Below are 18,968 nucleotides of genomic sequence, written 5' to 3' on the forward strand. Positions count from 1 at the left end.
TGTAGATGTTAAATAACTTATAATGCAACAAAGAATATACAAAAATAAAGGGGCAACATTACATTTCTTAGAAGGAATTCAACATTATGATGTAGGAATGGTTTTCCGTGTAGGTAAGATTCAATTTTAAAAATATCTCCATGGAATTCATCAAGGCTTTTTATAGATAATTTCTTCAGAATATTAGATAATGAACTACCGAATTACATTTCTATGAATTTTTGAACATGAAGTTTTGAGGGGGATCAGCTAATGGCTTCCTCATATGTTCATGCTGAATCATTAGCGTTTGAGCCATTAAAGTAAGAGGCCTGTGTTTGCCGGCCAGTTGCCGTTCCTGTGGTTGATACAGCTGTTCCATAAGGGCCACACGAGCAGACTCCTGAAAGACCTGCCATTGTGTACGTTTCTATCAGCGAGGTCAAAGGTACCGTAATCAACGGTTAAGAAACAGGTGCGGATTCTGACAGGAGATGGCAAATGCTGCTCTGGCCTCAGCGAGACCGTTTTATATGTTGACAATGAAGACACAGATTCTTAGTTTGCAGGGTTGTAGGATCAGCTGAATAATGATAGTGACATTTTGAGTAAAGTTGGGTTAAATCTCCCTCAAAACAATGATGAATGAGCTTTTGATAATACTGTATATTGTACTGTATGTGAAATGAAATGATTTCATGGAATGTGATAGTCATGACAGAGCCATTCTCAGCTCTTAAAGGGGCAGTTTACTCATAAATGAGATTCTAATGATAACTACTAAATATCAAAAGTGAAACATCTGGGTACATCACAATAATTCAAATTCGAGGGGAAAAGTCAATGTGTTGTGAGTATTTGCAGCACGTCTCTGTATTTGGTTGCGTTGTGAGTATTTGCATTACGTCTCTGTATTTGGTTGGATTGTGAGTATTTGCAGCACGTTTCTGTATTTGGTTGTGTTGTTAGTATTTGCAGGAAGTTTGTGTATTTGGTTGCGTTGTGAGTATTTGCAGTGTGTTTCTGTATTTGGTTGCGTTTTGAGTATTTGCAGCTTGTTTCTGTATTTGGTTGCGTTGTGAGTATTTGCAGCTTGTTTCTGTATTTGGTTGCGTTGTGAGTATTTGCAGCTTGTTTCTGTATTTGGTTGCGTTGTGAGTATTTGCAGCACGTTTCTGTATTTGGTTGTGTTGTAAGTATTTGCAGCACGTCTGTATTTGTTGTGTTGTGAGTAGGGATGGGCGATATATCGCACGATATTGTTATACGCATCTCGTCAGTAAAGCCGGTTCCTTGATTAGTAGTAAATCACCTTCACCTGCTTTCAGATGGAGCGGCATTTACTCTACAGCACAAACTCCAGTGTTAAATTAACACTCAAGAGTGTTAAAGTTAATGAGATAATTAAGTGATTAATTTAGTGATGTTTGAGCATTATTAAAGACACCTGATGTTAACAAGCAGAATCATTGAAGGCGAAAATCACAAATTGTAAGCAACCGTTATGGCGATAAGTGTTTGCTTTAGTTGGGCTCTTAACCATGCTCTTAACCTTTATACTTTCACTTTAAATTTGTTTGTCTGCTGTTATTTAATTATAACAGTCAAATGAACAAAGAAAAGTGTGATCTGATAGAATTGCTTATGTTCTGGCATAATCATGTTGTGATCTGAAAATGAATCTTATTGAGATAGTTTGGTTTAACTTGTGAGCAACCGCTTTGTGATTCTACAGCATATAATTATCATTATTTTTCTTATAATCCAAAAGATGTAAAAAACATTGTGATGATCAAAACACTTTCAAATAAATTTATTTTAGAAACTAAGACATCAATAATCAGCCTGTGAATCTCAACAATGGTGACAATAATAATGCATGTTGCAGTGGCTGCCACCAATCACAACTCATTAATGGCTCCCATCATGCATTGCTGTATGAATAAATTATAATCAGAATTGTCCATGTAATTTACTTTTCATAATTGAATATTTTGCTCGTCACCATTGTTGAGATGCATTGACTGAATCTTGAAGTCTGTGTGTGCCTAAAAGAAAGTTTTTTTTTTAGAAAACAACTTTTAAGAAATCCTTTATATTATAGCTAAAATTCTGGATATTTATGCAGAATCACAGTTATGCTGTAACAAACAACATAAACCAAAAACATAAAGTTCAAATGATGATTGTCATAATATAACCAACACCATCAGATCACTTTTTTTCTTTGTTCACCTGGTAGTTATAACTCAGATAAAGCAGCCAAACAAAATCTAAAGTTAATAATATAAGGGTCAAGAGCCCAACTAAAGCAAACAATGATCGCCATAACGGTGGCTTACAATTTGAGATTTTCTCCTTCAGTGATTCTTCAGGTGTCTTCAATAATGCTCAATCATCCCTAAATTAATCACTTAATTATCTCATTAACTTCAACACTCTTGAGTGTGGACTCATATACACTTGCAGGAGTGTTAATTTAACAATGGAGTTTTTGCTGTGTACAAAGAGCCGTAGTTAACTGACAAGCTGAGCCATATCACATTCATTATCGCTGGCGATACCTCCGCGATATTGATGCGATATGGCTCAGCTTGTCAGTGAACTACGGCTCTTTGTAGTAAATGCCATTCCATCTGAAAGCAGGTGAAGGTGATTTACTACTAATCAAGGGACCGGCTTTACTGACGAGATGTGCATAACAATGTGATGCGATATATCGCCCAGCCCTAGTGTAGTTTACGTTGTAGAAAAGAAAAAACATTCAGGTTTTGACAAATTGTGTTTACCACGGAGCTTAATTCACTAATAAACGAGGAACCAGTGTCGAATTAGACTTTTGGGTTTTGACATCATCCCTGCACCACTCTAAGTGTTATGTTGCCAAATATTCAGTTGTTGTTTTTTATAATTATGAAATATCTGTGACACTATTTTGTTACCAGTCAATATGTTGTTGTTGTATTGTTTTTAGTGGTCAAATCAATTAATCACGATTAATCCCATCTAACATAAAAGTTTGTATATATATATATATATATATATACATGTGCGTGTGTGTGTGTGTGCACAGCAAAATCCCCAGTGTTAAATTAACACTGAGAGTGTTAAATTAACACTGAGAGTGTGAATTATATAAACTCTGAGCAGAGTGTTAAATGAACACTGAAACAGTGTTAAAGTTAATGAGATAATTAAGCGAATAATTGAGTGATGATTGATTATTATTGAAGACACCTGATGGTAACAAGCAGAATCCCTGAAGGAGAAAACGTCTCAGGTTATGTATGTAACCCTGGTTCCCTGATAGGGAACGAGACGCTGCGTTTGAGACGCGGTGGGAACGCTCTGCGTGATTACGTCGTGAAGCACGTGTAAAATCAGTCCAATGGAAGCCCGCTACGACATAGGTGACGTCATAGACCAGGAAACTATAAAGCAACCCTGAAATCAGACCGCGACAGCTTCTGAAAAACCTGAAGCAAGTCGATCAGGGCATGCAGGAAGTATGGCAGGCAAACGCAGCGTCTCTTTCCCTATCAGGGAACCAGGGTTACATACGTAACCTGAGACGTTCCCTTTCAAGGGAACTCAAGCTGCGTTTGAGACGCGGTGGGAACCCTATACCCACTACGCCATAGTGACAAATGCCCGTTCTGTGTGAGGTCCTGCGCACACTAAGAAGCAAGCAACCTCGCCCCAGGAGTGGAGAGGTCAAGGTCATAAAACCTGACAAATGTATGCGGAGAGGACCATCCTGCCGCATTACACACGTCAAGAAGGGAAACTCCCGAAATTAAGGCCATAGAGGCCGCCATACTCCGAGTAGAATGAGCCCGCACAGCCATAGGTGAAGGCTGTCCGGCCGCTTCATAAGCCAATGAAATAGCCTCGACTATCCATTTACTCATAACCTGCTTAGATGCAGGGCATCCTCTCTTGAGTGACCCAAAACAAACAAATAGTTGCTCAGATTTACGCCACAGGGCAGCTCTGTGAACGTAGGCATCTAAAGCCCGGACTGGACATAACAGGTTAAGCTGTTCCTGGTCAGGGGTATTAAAGGGTGGAGGATAGAAGGCCTGCAGCACTATTGGGCCCCCAACATTCAGTGGGACCTTAGGAATATAACCCGACCTGTGGTAGAGAAATGCCTTCACCATACCAGGTGCAAATTCCAGACATGAAGGAGCAACCGACAAAGCATGTAAATCACCAATTCTCTTGATAGATGAGATAGCAAGGAGAAATAAAGTCTTTAGAGTGAGGAACTTTTCAGAAACCTCCTCGATGGGCTTGAAGGGAGCTAAAGCCAGACCCTCGAGTACAATGGCCAAGTCCCAAGCCGGTGCTCTAGCGTGCAGTGCAGGTCTCAACCTCAATGTACCACGGAGAAAGCGAGTAATTAGAGGGTTTCTCCCAAAAGAAGTACCCCCCAGAGGGGTGTGGTAGGCAGATATAGCCGCCACGTAAACCTTTAGGGTGGAAGGAGATAACCTGGCCGAGAAACGGTCTTGCAGAAAATCAAGAACTGAACCAACAGGGCAGTTAACAGGATCTAACTGACGTTCAACACACCACGTGGTGAAAAGTTTCCATTTTAGCGCATACAGCCTTCTCGTGGTTGGAGCTCTGGATTGAAGAATGGTTTCTACAACATCGGTCGAAAGACCGGTCTCCCTGAGCCTGGCCCCCTCAGAGGCCAGGCCCACAGTTTCCACAACTCCGGCCGAGGGTGAAATATCGTGCCCCCGGCCTGAGACAGGAGGTCCACCCTGATTGGGATCTCCAAGGGGGAGCCGTCCAGAAGAGACAACAAGTCCGAGAACCAAACTCGGGTCGGCCAATAAGGGGCTACTAGAAGCAGACGAGCCCCTTCTCGGCGAACCCTCTCCAGAACCCCCGGAAGCAAAGATATCGGGGGAAAGAGGTACAGGTGCAGCCTCGGCCACACCTGCACCATAGCATCCAGACCAAGAGGAGCTGGGTGCGTTAGAGAGAACCACATGGGACAATGGGTTGAATCTGATGATGCGAAAAGGTCTACCTGAGCACGACCGAACATTTCCCACAGGAACTCCTCCACTTCTGGGTGAAGTCTCCACTGCCCGGGCCTCAGCCCCTGTCTCGACAGAATATCTGCTCCCACATTCTGACGCCCCGGAATATATACCGCCTTGAGCGACAGTAACTTCGCCTGGGCCCATAGGAGGATCTGATGGGCCAATTTGCAAAGGTGACGTGACCTCAGACCCCCCTGATGGTTGATATAGGAGACCACCGAAGTGTTGTCTGTGCGGACCAACACGTGATGGCCTCTCAGGTCTGGCAGGAAATATTTGAGTGCTAGAAATACCGCCATCAACTCTAAACAATTTATGTGCCAGGAACATTGATGGTCCTGCCACAGACCTTGCGCCGAGCGGCCACTCATGACCGCCCCCCATCCCGTGAGGGAAGCATCCGTCGAAAGCGTGATGCGTCGACAAGGAGCCCCCAACACTGGGCCCTGGGCGAGGAACCAAGGTTTATTCCACAAGGCCAAGGCACGAAGGCATAGCCGCGTGACCTTGATCTTGCGGAACGGATTTCCCCTCGAAGAAAACCCCTTGGTCCTGAGCCACCACTGCAGGGGTCTCATGTACAGAAGGCCAAAAGTAATAACGTTGGACGCAGCTGCCATGAGACCCAACAGTCTCTGAAACTGTTTCACAGTGAGTGACTGGCCTAGTTTCACATTCTTTGCGGCTGTGAGAATCGCAGAAATACGAGCAGGAGACAGGCGTGCCTGCATTGTGGTCGAATCCCAAATTACACCTAGAAAAGTGGTCCTCTGAGCATGGAGGAGCACACTCATTTTGGTGTTTAGCCGCAACCCCAAACTCTTTATGTGGGACAGAACAGCATCTCGATGCTGAACTGCCACCTGCTCTGACTGAGCTAAAATCAACCAATCGTGGATGTAATTTAATACGCGGATGCCCTGGAGTCTCAACGGAGCCAGAGCTGCATCCACGCATTTTGTAAAAGTGCGGGGAGATAAACCTAGGCCAAATGGAAGAACCCGATATTGGTATGCTTCGCCCCCGAAAGCGAACCTCAGGAACCTCCTGTGATGAGGATGGATAGATACATGGAAGTACGCGTCCTTCAAGTCTATTGTGACAAACCAGTCCTCGGACTGAATCTGTGATACAATCTGTTTGAGTGTAAGCATTCTGAAATTGAGTTTCTGAACCCTGCTGTTTAACTGGCGCAGGTCTAGAATAGAACGCAGCCCTCCATCCTTCTTTGGAACAATGAAGTAACGGCTGTAAAACCCTGACTCTCTGCTGGGAGGAGAAACCCTTTCTATAGCTCCTTTTCGAAGAAGTGTCAGTACTTCTTGCTCCATTACCAGAGCCTGCTGTGAGTCCACCACCGTGGGGAGGACTCCTTGAAATCTGGGCGGACGAGAACCGAGCTGAATTCTGTAACCCTTTTCTATTATGTGCAGGACCCATAGAGAAATATTTGGCAGAAGTTTCCACGCTGCCAGAAATTCCGATAAGGGAACCAGTCTCTCGAGACTGGCCTCTGAATTTGATTGAACAACCATTTCGGTGCCCTGAAGCGGCGAACCGGCAGGGAACAACCGAACTGACCATTCTACAACCCTCCTCAGAGGATTGCACGGGGACGCTGACACCTCGGCGCCCTGAAGTGGCGAACCGGCAGGGAACAACCGAACTGGCAGCGCTGCGACCCTCCTCAGAGAGTCGCACCCCAGAGGGCGCCGTTAGGAGAAACGATTTCTCAAAACCGCCCCTCTTTTTTTTTTTTTTTTTTCATTCGACAGGACTTCTTGTCTAAGCTTTATTAGAGATGACGACAGTCCTCAGATCTTGCCTACCTCTAACTAGCTTAGTTCCTACGACCCTCCTCGGAGGATCCTAGGAAAAAGCAGGCACCTCGGCACCCTGAAACGGCGAACCGGCAGGGAGACCGAACTGGCAGCGCTGCGACCCGCCTCAGAGAGTCGCACCCCAGAGGGCGCCGAGGAGAAACGATTTCTCAAAACCGTCCCTACCCCGGAGGGGACCACCCTTAGAAGCCTGATAGCCTCGGCATCAGGACTTCTTCTTTGTACTCTATGCCAGTTTCAGGAACATAGATTGGTGAGGAAGAAACCTCTGGAACGCCGCTGAAAGGTTTAGTTTTCTTGAAAGCGGAGCGTCCAGAAGAACAGACATTTTCATCTTTCTTTTTCTTTATTTTTATATCAGAAAAACGTATACATATAAACATATATATATATATGTATATATATATATACAAACCGTACCGTCCTCCTCAAAGAACGATCGGCGAGAGCGGAGCGTCTTCATAGATAGACTCATACAATGCTCACAATCAGCCCCCTCGAGGACTGACTGAGCATGCTCCACTCCCAAACAAGCAACACAAAGCTGATGTGTGTGTCCCCACCCGTATATAACGAGGGCAGGGAACAACACACCGTCTATAATCTTGCTTGCTCACCATAATAATGATAGATATATTGGGCTTGACAGACAACAATAAATAGACAAGGGCAGATATACAGAGAGCACTTGCTGAAGGTGCAGAAGCTGTCGCGTTCTGATTTCAGGGTTGCTTTATAGTTTCCTGGTCTATGACGTCACCTATGTCGTAGCGGGCTTCCATTGGACTGATTTTACACGTGCTTCACGACGTAATCACGCAGAGCGTTCCCACCGCGTCTTCAAACTCCTTGAAAGAGAACCGGAATTTGTAAGTCACCGTTATGGTGATTAGTGTTTGGTTTAGTTGAGCTCTTGACCCTTAAATCATTAACTTTAGATTTTGTTTGGCTGCTGTATGTGAGTTATAACAGCCAGATGAACAAATAGAAAAGGTGATCTGATGGTGTTGGTTGTGTTTTAACATAATCATTAATTGACCTGAATCGCTGAATTCATCAAGAGCATAAATTCTGAGTTAAATTTACCTTATGGATTATTAAACCATTTTTGAACATACAATTTTTAGCCTTTTCAATGAAATCCAAACGATCAAATAACAATTTTTAAAAATTCCAAAAAATATTTGATGTAGGCACACAGACATGAAGAATTAGCGTATAAATCTCAGCAGTGGTGACAAACAGATCACCTCTGAACATAAGCTCATTATTTATTCATGCAGCAATGCATGATGGGAGCCATGAATGAGTTTTGATTGGTGGCACCCAGAATGCACTGCAACATGCTTTATAATTGTCACCATTGTTGAGATTCACAGGCTAATTATTGATATCTGTGTGTCTTAAAAATATATATTTTTAAATTGTATAAGAGAAACTTTTAAGAAATTATTTTGATTACATTGTAAACGTTAAAAATCTCATGCTTTACAAGGTCACTGCTGCTATAATTAATAAAGTAAACCTAACTCTATATTAAATTAGGCTCTATATGAGTTCAGTGATTCAGGTCAAATGATTGTGAAATAATGATTATCTTAAAACACAACCATCACCATCAGATCACCTTTTCTATTTGTTCATCAGGCTGTTATAATTCACATACAGCAGCCAAACAAAATCTAAGTTAAGGAATTAAGGGTCAAGAGCCCAACTACACCAAACACTGATCACCATAATGATGACTTAAAATTGCGTTTTTCTCCTTCAGAGATTCTGCTTGTTAACATCAGGTGTCTTCAATAATGCTCAATCGTCACTTAATTATTAACTTAATTGTCTCATTAACTTTAACACTGCTTCAGTGTTCATTTAACACTCTGCTCAGAGTTTATATAATTCACACTTTTCAGTGTTAATTTAGCACTGGGGATTTTGCTGTGCATCAGGTGTCTTCAATAATGCTCAATCATTCACTTAATTTAGTGATGATTGAGCATTATTGAAGACACCTGAAGAATCACTGAAGGAAAAAATCTCAAATTGTAAGCCACCGTTATGGCGATCATTGTTTACTTTAGTTGGGCTCTTGACCCTTATATTGTTGACTTTAGATTTTGTTTGGCTGCTTTATCTGAGTTATAACTGCCAGATGAACGAAGAAAAAAAGTGATCTAATGGTGTTGGTTATATTATGACAATCATCATTTGAACTTTATGTTTTTGGTTTATGTTGTTTGTTACAGCATAACTGTGATTCGGCATAAATATCCAGAATTTTAGCTATAATATAAAGGATTTCTTAAAAGTTGTTTTCTGAAAAAAAAATTTTTAGGCACACACAGACTTCAAGATATATCGCCCAGCCCTAGTTGTGAGTATTTGCAGCTTGTTTCTGTATTTGGTTGCGTTGCAGCATGTTTCTGTATTTGGTTGGATTGTGATAGGGCTGCATGATTTGGGGAAAATCATATAGCGATTATTGAGGTCAATATTGCTATCGCGATATAATAAACAAATGGTTTCATGAGTCAACTTGCTTGGTTCTCAAGGAAAATGCACATACAGATTAGTGATAATGCTGAAATGTGTATTTCTCAACTCAAACTAGCAACAATAACTAAATGCAGTGTTTTCAAATTAAAACAATATTTTTTACAAAATTAAATGATATCTTTGCATTACTGCAAACTTATGTCACAATAGTATAAAATAAATAAAACAAATAATAAGAACATTTGTATGTTCATGAAAATACGATATTTTGAACATTCTGCCCAGACAAGCAAGGACACTTAAGCAGGATGTAACATATATGCTTTGTCTAAACTCAGTCTGTGAATCATTTTTGGTCTAAGTGTATTGTAATTGTCAAAACATTTGGTAACTAAACAGAATTTTATTAAAGGACAAGCTTGGTATTTTACACTTAAAGCCCTGTTTTAAGATCGTTTCTGATAAAATAGAACGGTTAAGATTGAAATTTGGACAAATGCTGCTGTCCCAAGAATTTTCGGATTCTGTCGAGCTCGCTGCCGGCCGCCTGGGTGCTGGAGGGCGGCTGCCGTTCGTCAGGGATCGGAGGAGTTGCCGCCGTTCGTTGTGGGCCAGAGCTTGCTGCCATTCGCCATGATGGGGAGGAGCAGGGAACGGCGGACTCCTGCTGTCTGCCAAAATCCGGAGGAGCCGTCGCCATCCACCAGGCGGCAGAGGAGTGTCGAGCCGTCCACCGAGGGCTATCCAGCGCCACCGCCAGGCACTGCGGAGAAGATCACCCAGCTGGTTGAGGAACAGATGGCAATGCGTTGTGGGAACCGGACCAAGATTTTTTTTTTTCTCTCTCTCGTCTCTGTCTCTCCTCATGCTTCCATCTCCTTTTCTCTCGCCTCGTCTATCCATACCCCCAGGTGCAGGGGTGGTAGATCCCCGAAACTAGTGTCGTGGAGCGGATGTGTTACGGATACGTGGTGTAAAATTTTTAGTAATCAAAAATCATGTCTAATTAATTGAAATCATGAAACTTTTATTATAAACAATTATTAAACTTATTTCATAGAATTTTTTTTAAAATATTGTATGTTTTTTTCACACACATTCGATGTTTTTTTTTTCTGGTAATCAAATTAAGACATAAAACATAAATTAAATTTATTTTAATCTTATGAACTGCACAATGAGCTTTACTGTTAAAATTAAAACATGGAGGAAAAATTCCCGTGAAGACCTTTTGAGTTTCTGTGTTTATGACATGACGATAGTTTTTCATACGATAGAAGTGGTTAAATGCTCACAAAGTGACTTTCAGAGCGGATCTAGAGTCTGGAGAGGAAGTTCATGCATTCGTGTCCTCCATATAGGCAAAAAACAGCTTGTGCTTCAGCGCGTGTGTGTGTGTGTGTGTGTGTGTGTGTGTGTGTGTGTGTGTGTGTGTGTGTGTGTGTGTGTGTGTGTGTGTGTGTGTGTGTGTGTGTGTGTGTGTGTGTGTGTGTTTGGGGTAAATGAAACTGCGTGTTGTCTGCACCATTCATTCACACAGAACATGTAGGATTCTTATTAAAATAGTATTTTTGCAGTTTAATATTCACACACTATCGCAATTTGATTTCAAGTTTACTGAACTGCTATATCATGAAAATCATAGCCGCTAAAGTTACTACATGGAGCTTTCATGTCCATTTTTTTTTTTTTGGGAATATATTTTTTTCATTCTTTCAGGGGGGTTAGTTTTGAAGGAGCGGGCCCCCTGATTAACAATGCAGAATAAATGCTTGTTAAATGCTAATAAAACGCAACTCACAAGGTAGGACAGCAAAATGATGATGCTTATCAAAGGGAAAAATGCTTCTCACATCTTTTGTTGATGTCAAAGTTGTGCATTCAATAAAATGCTGTATTTTGATGCAAATTCAATTGTCATGAGGTCATTTGACTAATATTAATACAATAATTGGCTCATTGTTTGTTCCATATATTTGGCTGGTAAACACATCAGTTTTCCCTTTTAATTAAGTTGATTTTAAGTCAAATAACATTTTAAATTGGTTTAAGCATAAACTCATTTAATTTTGATCAATTCAGAAAAAAACCTCAATATCTTAAGTTATTTTGGATATCCAGTAAATTTTCTTGATTTTAAAAAGCAATTTTTGCAGTGTAATAATGTTGCAATAGTTGCAATATTAATACATTTAAATGTGACATTCTTGTAGACATTTTGCAGTATATAGTTTTGATTTACCAATTGCATGGAGAAAACCCAGGGAATCCCTGCTTTAGACTAAACCTGCCAGTGAAATCCCAGCCGCTCCTCAGAGGCAGTTGAAGCAGCAGCTGGTGAATTTCCCTCATACTGCATTGTGGGGGCTGCACATGGGCCACGCGGCAGGTGGCACTGACCAGAGAACTTCTCCTGCAGAAATGTCACCTCTCTCCAAGGCCGGGATATTCAGCTGGGATATGATTAGGCCCTGTCTCTCATCCTTTTAAGTTCCCGGGAGAATGAGAGGGAAAGGCATGTGCTTCTCGCACATTATCTGAATGGCAGACGTGCCACGCGAGTCACAGCCGCTGCTCCCTCCTGCAGTCCTTCTTGACAATTGTGCACTCACTTGTTCAGGAAGCTTCATTCTGCAGGATTGATTGTTTAGGGATTCCTATGAAGAACAAAAATATTAGAGAGGTGGTAGGGTACAATGGGGCACCGGGGTAAAAGGTGCATTGGACGATTCTCTTTAGAGAATCTCTAAAGAGATTCTCCATTAGATGGCACAAAAAAAGTATGGTATTTGGGGGGAAAAACAATAATTAACATTATAATAAACAGTTTGCTGACTTTTCCTTTTGTTGAGATGACATGGCTAGATTCAGATGGTAAATATCATATATTAAGTTGGGTGTCCACCTTAGAGATAATAACCATATTTATAATGAAACCATTTTTAAAAAATTAGGTTAATCATATTTAATAAAAATACTACTGTAAAGCTTTATTAAAATATTATGGGATCTCCTGCTTTCAGAACCTTTACTTTTGTAAATAATTTTGTTTCTGTATTTTTAAAATTAACATATTGAACATTTTAATGACAGTAAATTTATCAAATTAAACAAAAAATTGTACAAACTTTGCTAAAGTGATTGTTTTGAACAAGTATTAAAGTTTTCGCTGCATTTACACTGTTCTGACCAGCAGGGGTGTTTAGAAAACCATTAAACTAAAACACTGTTTGGTCTAAACCTATCAACCTAAACCTTTGGTCTAAAGGTATCAATCCAACTGTAAATTACTCAGATTAATATTATTACCAGGAATGATATTCTGAGTAAAATTAATATTCTGACAGCTACTGAAAAAATTGGACTGAACTATTACAACCATTATAAAGCGTATGAGTTGCATAAAAAAACTACCAAAATCAAAAATTATCAATGACATTGAACATAAGAGAATATTCAATAGTGTCAAACGCTTTATAGAAATCAATAAATGATATAAAACTATTGTCTGATATAAAATGTCTGTAGCCAATTAAATCTAAAATTAATCTGATATTTCCGATATAACATCCTTTCAGAAAGCCTGATTATTTCTCATCAGTTATTTTATTTAGATTTCCTTTAGTCGATCTGCAAATAATAGTGAATATATTTTGGTATCATTATTTACCAAACTGATTGGCCTCTTATTACTCCTTGTTTTAGTGATGCAGTAAGTTCTCCCAGATCAATTGATTCTTTGAAAATGGCAGGTAAAAAGGGATCAAGATCATTACAGAAAGTTTTATAAAACTCCCGTCAAGCCATGATTTCCAGGAGGCTTATAGTCTTTAAGATAATTTTTGCAATTTGTAATTTCCTCAAGATTTAGTACATCATCATATGAAGCTCTGAAATCGGTAGTAAACTTACTAAGTAGTAAACAAGAAAAAGATCTGCATAATTGATTGATTATTTGAATTATACAATTTACTATAAAATTGAGTAAAAAAGTTTGACATGTCCTTCGAATTCTCATTAGTGACGCCATTAATTAATGGTTTATTAACACAGATTATTTCCCAATTTCTTTTCTAAAGATACATTTTTTTTTCTCCTGAATACTGTAGCGTTCTCAGGCAAGGACGAGACGGTTCTGATCAATAACGGTGTTTATTAGATGCTGTTGTCGGCCACAGCCCTCGCCATACACACCCGCTCATAAGAGAACCACACTTGAACCAGCGAGGAGCTCTTCTACTCCCCCTATCTCCCAGTTCCCCCATATCTCCCAAAGGGGTGGAGCCTCATTCCATATTAAACTTGAACAACGAATCAAACGAATCACATAAAACTAATAAAGTAAAACATTAACATTAAATGCATCCTTATTTGTAACAGAACAGCATTTTGAACACATTACAATACATTTTCGTCTTCACCTAACAAAAGCACCTCTGGATTGCTCTTCAGATTTTGTCTAATTCGGCAGCATGTTAAAATGTAATTTTCGTTTGTAATGGATTTTACATAGGATTTCGCCAATTTCCTTAATTTAGTTTGTTCCCAGAATGTCCCATAAATCTGAGTCTTAAAAGCCTTTTGCCACTATTTAGGGCATGAGCACCTGGTGTTTATTAACAATTAAGTTCTCAATTTGATTGCAAAAATCATGATTTTTATGAACGTACATGGGTCAAAGACAAAAAGGGGGTTTCAAGCATAAAAAAAATAAAAGTGTAAAACTTCTTTAAGTTCAGTCTTTTTCACATAAATTAGAATATGTCCTGTTTAAATTTATATTTTTCTGAGGAAAAAAAATACTACCATACATTTTAATGACCTCTGACAAACTGCATATTCGGGACAAAAGTCCCCTAGTTATTTCAATACTTAAGGAAAAAAATAATACATAGTCCTTTTAATATAATACAGCCAACACTTATGTGAACATGCCAAGGAAGCAAATATTTTTTTTAACATGATATTTTATGTTTAGGTCTATATAAAAATGTAATAGTAAAATCAAAGTCCGGACCATTACGCTGAATGACAATTTTACACTTTGGAGCATTATTTTACTATTTTATTTCACTAAAGTTATTTGAAACATGAAAGTAGACTCTTTACTTACATTTAGCCTACTATGTTTTTTTTAAATGAAAAATCCCTTTTGTAAATTTAATTTGATGCGGACACCAAAATGGTGACGTCTCGTCTTTGACCCACATATGCACTCGAGTCAGCATGTGGTTATCGTGTTTATATTGTTTCACATTCATGTTGAGAAAAACAATAATATCCACATGCTTCGAGTGAGAAAACGCGCTGTGCTGAGTCTGACAGTTGCAGAGACACAAAGATAACGGTTTGCTAAGCGAAGTTTCTAAAAGCACTTTAAGTTTCGTTGAGGGAGACAGATTTAAGAACAGAAAACCCAAAGGAAGGGTATGTCTCAAAAATCAATTTTGCTATCAGAAGATATGATTGATCACTCGCGCTACAGCTGCGCTAACCTGCAGTCGTGAATGCAGTGATGGACAACTGTCTTTCCTCAGTCGACTGCTGTTTGGATTTCATAGGATTTCTCATTGTGGTGATGATATTATGTCATCTTAACTCAGTTTCATTAATTAATTTGATTAAAAGTATTTCCATTTTGTAATATAATTTTCAGCTCAATAATTCCAAACTTCGCGAGGCAGATGACGTCATTATGTGATCAAACTCGCTCCACAGCGCCACCCAGTGCATTTAATTATAACTGCGAGTTAGTGCTTGGGATTTATCATGGATTCACTGCATTAACGGCCAGCAGAGCGTCGTAGTAAAATTCGAATAGTATTTTATTTTTCGAATAATAATTACACATCGAAAATTCCAATATTGCAACCCCCTCAAACAATAAATAAAAAACTCTTATTAAAAGATTTAAATGAATAAGTTGGGATGAAAGCAAACAGACTTTTCGAATCAAATCTTTCAAAGTTTCTGAACCCGTAGAGCAGTGGCTTAAATTAATAACTTTACCATCTACAATTGCCTTGATTCCAACAAAAAAGCCCCTCTTGCCGCCTTTCCGTGTCAATCGAAGGCCAAAGGAGATTCTGTGTAGCTTTGTCTTTGATTGTGAGGTCTTCTTTGAAGTAGGCTATACATCTTGTTCTTCATCAGAAAGTCACTTCCCTTTGCTCCTTTCCATGTGAGATCTCGAGGAAGTTCTGGAAGCGAATCTTACGAACTATAGAGGCACGTCCGAATCTTATTTAGCTTTACTTCCTGTCTCCTGAGATACCTTCATCTAGTTGATTTTTGAAGGCAGCATAGATGTATCCTTCACTGCCTTTGATATCCCACAATCCTGTGCTTTCCATTATGTGTTGAGCAAAATAAAGTCTCTGAAAGTTGTGGTTGGTGGTCAGTTTGTGTGAAAATGTACGTTTTTGACCAACGGTTTGCACTTCAATGTAATTTCTAGCTAGAAATTACTATTATAGTAAAATAAATATTTGCTTAGTTATTACCAAAGCTCTCTCTATTTTGCTGTAGATCATTTTAAACCGTTATGCTGCCCCATTGGCCGCTAAATCGTACATCAATGACGCTAGTTAGCTATCTATAAAAGACTTATAATAAATTATATAAAGTTTGCATGATAATCACCATATAACACCACATTAACACCATATAAACTGCATAACACTATTAGCACCCAGATTAATGTCCAACCGTTAATTTCACGGTAGCCTAAATGTTGAGCTGAAAGGTGATTGATTGATTGATGATTTCATGGTCACTTGTTACAGGTTTTGGTTTCTTTGGCCATGTGGTTACACCACATGTGGAAAGCTTTTAAGATAGAGATGGGCGTGATGCATTTAGCAGCTTATTTGCATTTTGCACTTAGCATCAACTTGATGAGCAGATGTTTCCTGATAAAAAGAGAAGTTAGGCTTTAATTTAACTCTCCCTTGAGAATCTGTTGCATCAGCTAGCCCGATATGTCTTCTGAAACTTATTGCCTCTGACAAATGCTAAAATAAATAAAAAGCAATCAAATTGCAATTTATTATTATCTTTTCTTTCATTTAGTACTCTTTCAGACATTCAAATATCCATATCCTATACAAAGAATAAATGTTCACTGATAATGAAGGCCTTTTTTTGGATGTCTTTTCATGAGGCACTGAAGAATAGTTCCTGGGTGTGTGTTTAAAGAGCATAACCTCCACATTGCTTGTTCTTGTAGGTTATAATCTGATAGGCTTCCCCCATAAATCTCCCCTTTGAGGTTTGTGATATCAGATGTTATTAATACTTCACTGCTCTTTAATTAAGGACTAGCTGTTCGTCTCTAGTGTTTTCGACGGTAAAGGCATCGATAGCGCAGCGAACACCAATGGGACTGGTAAATATTATTTTTGTTCTGCACTCTTAGAAAAAAATTCTATGTAGAACCTTAAAAGGTTCTGTCAGACGTTATGTCGAACCTTTTAGGGGTTCCTGTCATTTTATAGATTTAGTTTTAATTCATTTATGTAGTTTTAATTCATTTTTAATTATAATTTAAATGTTATGAATAAACATACTTTATCACTAGAAAAAAATGTAATAACCCGTAAACATGAAAGTATTAAGCAATCATTTAAGACATTTCTCTATGTAGAACCTTTCTGGCATTGAGTCAAGAACCCTAGGGTTCTATAAGTTCAGTTCTTTTCCTTTTTTAGTTGGAAACGGTGGCACCTAAAACTAAAGGCAAACTTTTTATGGGTTTTGGCTGTTCATTTACATGTCAACAGCATTTTGGGGGCCTGAAAATTCAATCTTTTGAAAACAATACTGTTGTCTCTGTAAACTACAAAAACACAAATTTGTGAAAATGGTGATGTCGTGCGCATGCTTATTACATGTCAGGCGTGTATTTTTTCTTTACAAAGTGTAGTCACATTAACAAAGTGTACAGAATATACCGTTTCTAGGCGTTTGCACGGATCCGCAAAGGAAAAACTTTTTCACCGTTTGTCTGGCCTTAGTTCTTGTTGGTTCATTAGTTGTCATAGTGTCGAATTAGTCCTCACCTGTTCCCTGTTCTGTTGATTACCTTCCTCATGTATTTTTCTCAGTTCTAGGTCTTGTGTTGAAGTTACATTCTAGTGTGTATTTCTATATTGTTCCTGGTGTTTATTAAATGTAATTTCATCGTCATTCTGCATCACGCATCTTTGTTTGGTTCATCACTACAACTAAACTTGAACAATAGATCCCCATTGAACCCTTTTCTTTCTAAGAGTGTGACATGATTGTGCTTTTAAAGTGTATAGTTTCATGATATCTTAATCTTTTTTTCTTCTTCTCAGCGTAACTCTCATCCAAAGCTTTACCCCGGAGATATTCTTGAGTTTCCCGGAAACAGTAACTTTTCTCATTTTGGAGTTTACTATGGTGAACGGGACGGAGTTCCTTACGTGGCCCATCTGACCATTAGAGGTGAGTGTGTGTGTGTGTGTGTGTGCAATCTGTGCGTGTGAAATCTGAAATCTCATAACTCATTCTCCCATCATCTCTCTTCAAGATTCAGATACCAAACTCCTCCTTTTCGGCCGAGCTATAAACGCCGCAGTAAAGCTTGACCCGCTTGATATAGTCGGGAAGAGATACAAGGTAAGAAACTACTTGGATGACAAACATCCACCTCGAGATTTCTACTCTCTCATCAAGCCGGAGATCGATGACATCATGGCGAGACCCATCACCTTTGACATCCTGTTCAACAACAGCGAACATCAGGCCACAATGTTTCGATACGGGGTTAAAAAGTCAGAGCAGGTAAGAAATATTTTCTAATTCTAAACATGATTATCATCTTTTTCATTGTAGTCGACTTATTTGTTCTGCAAAACATCATTGGCAGTTGAGTAACATTTTTGAAAATTGTTTCCAGATTGAAAAAGTCTATTCCAAGATAGTTCCCACCTGGAAAGATTTATTTGAGAAGAAAAAGATTTAAGGGACTCGTGCTGCAGGAAGACAAGAGTTCAAGATCATACGAAAACATACTTTCTTTCTTAAATAATTTTTAATAAACACAATATTGGAACCTACTGTTGTCAAATATGCAAAATTATTTGAATTTGCATGCAGTCTGAACAAATGGAAAAACCACAATACTCTTTATTGTATTGAATGTTTTGGTATGAGTATTGAATTTTCTGGTTGAAGTCTCGCATGTCTCCACAGGGAGGCGGCAGACAGTAAAAGTTTACATTGCATTGGACAACAGGAATGATAAAATGTCTTCATTAACCAGCAAAATGTCTTTTACATATTACATTTTTTGTAAGTGTCTCATCTGTAACTAGTATAGAAATGAAAAATTAAATGACTCTGGCCTTTTATTTATGTAAATGTGATATAAAAAAACTGCAGATAATCATGTGCAAAAGCCAATAAACTTTTGTGTCTCATCTGTAACTAGTATTTAAATTAAATGTCTCTGACCTTATGGATTTTTACTATAAACGTGATGAATAATCTACAGATTTTCATGTACAAAAGCCAACTAACATTTTGTAAAACTAAAAAGTTATTAAAATGGCTTCCACGAAAA

The 18,968-nt window shown here is 38.9% G+C and overlaps 1 protein-coding gene across 1 annotated transcript; it reads left to right on the plus strand.

Annotated features, from left to right (window-relative positions):
* Window positions 1–16,333: 16,333 nt before the first annotated feature.
* Window positions 16,334–18,968, plus strand: plaat1l (phospholipase A and acyltransferase 1-like). Its single transcript, XM_077238772.1, has 4 exons — window positions 16,334–16,766; window positions 17,719–17,848; window positions 17,934–18,187; window positions 18,303–18,968. The coding sequence occupies exons 1-4, from the start codon at window positions 16,758–16,760 to the stop codon at window positions 18,366–18,368; spliced, it is 459 nt and encodes a 152-aa protein (XP_077094887.1). The 5' UTR covers window positions 16,334–16,757; the 3' UTR covers window positions 18,369–18,968.

This window comes from Siphateles boraxobius, unplaced genomic scaffold (genome assembly GCF_051911475.1).
Source record: "Siphateles boraxobius isolate OS27281-9 unplaced genomic scaffold, OSU_SipBor_1 22, whole genome shotgun sequence".
Taxonomy (NCBI): Eukaryota; Metazoa; Chordata; class Actinopteri; order Cypriniformes; family Leuciscidae; genus Siphateles; species Siphateles boraxobius.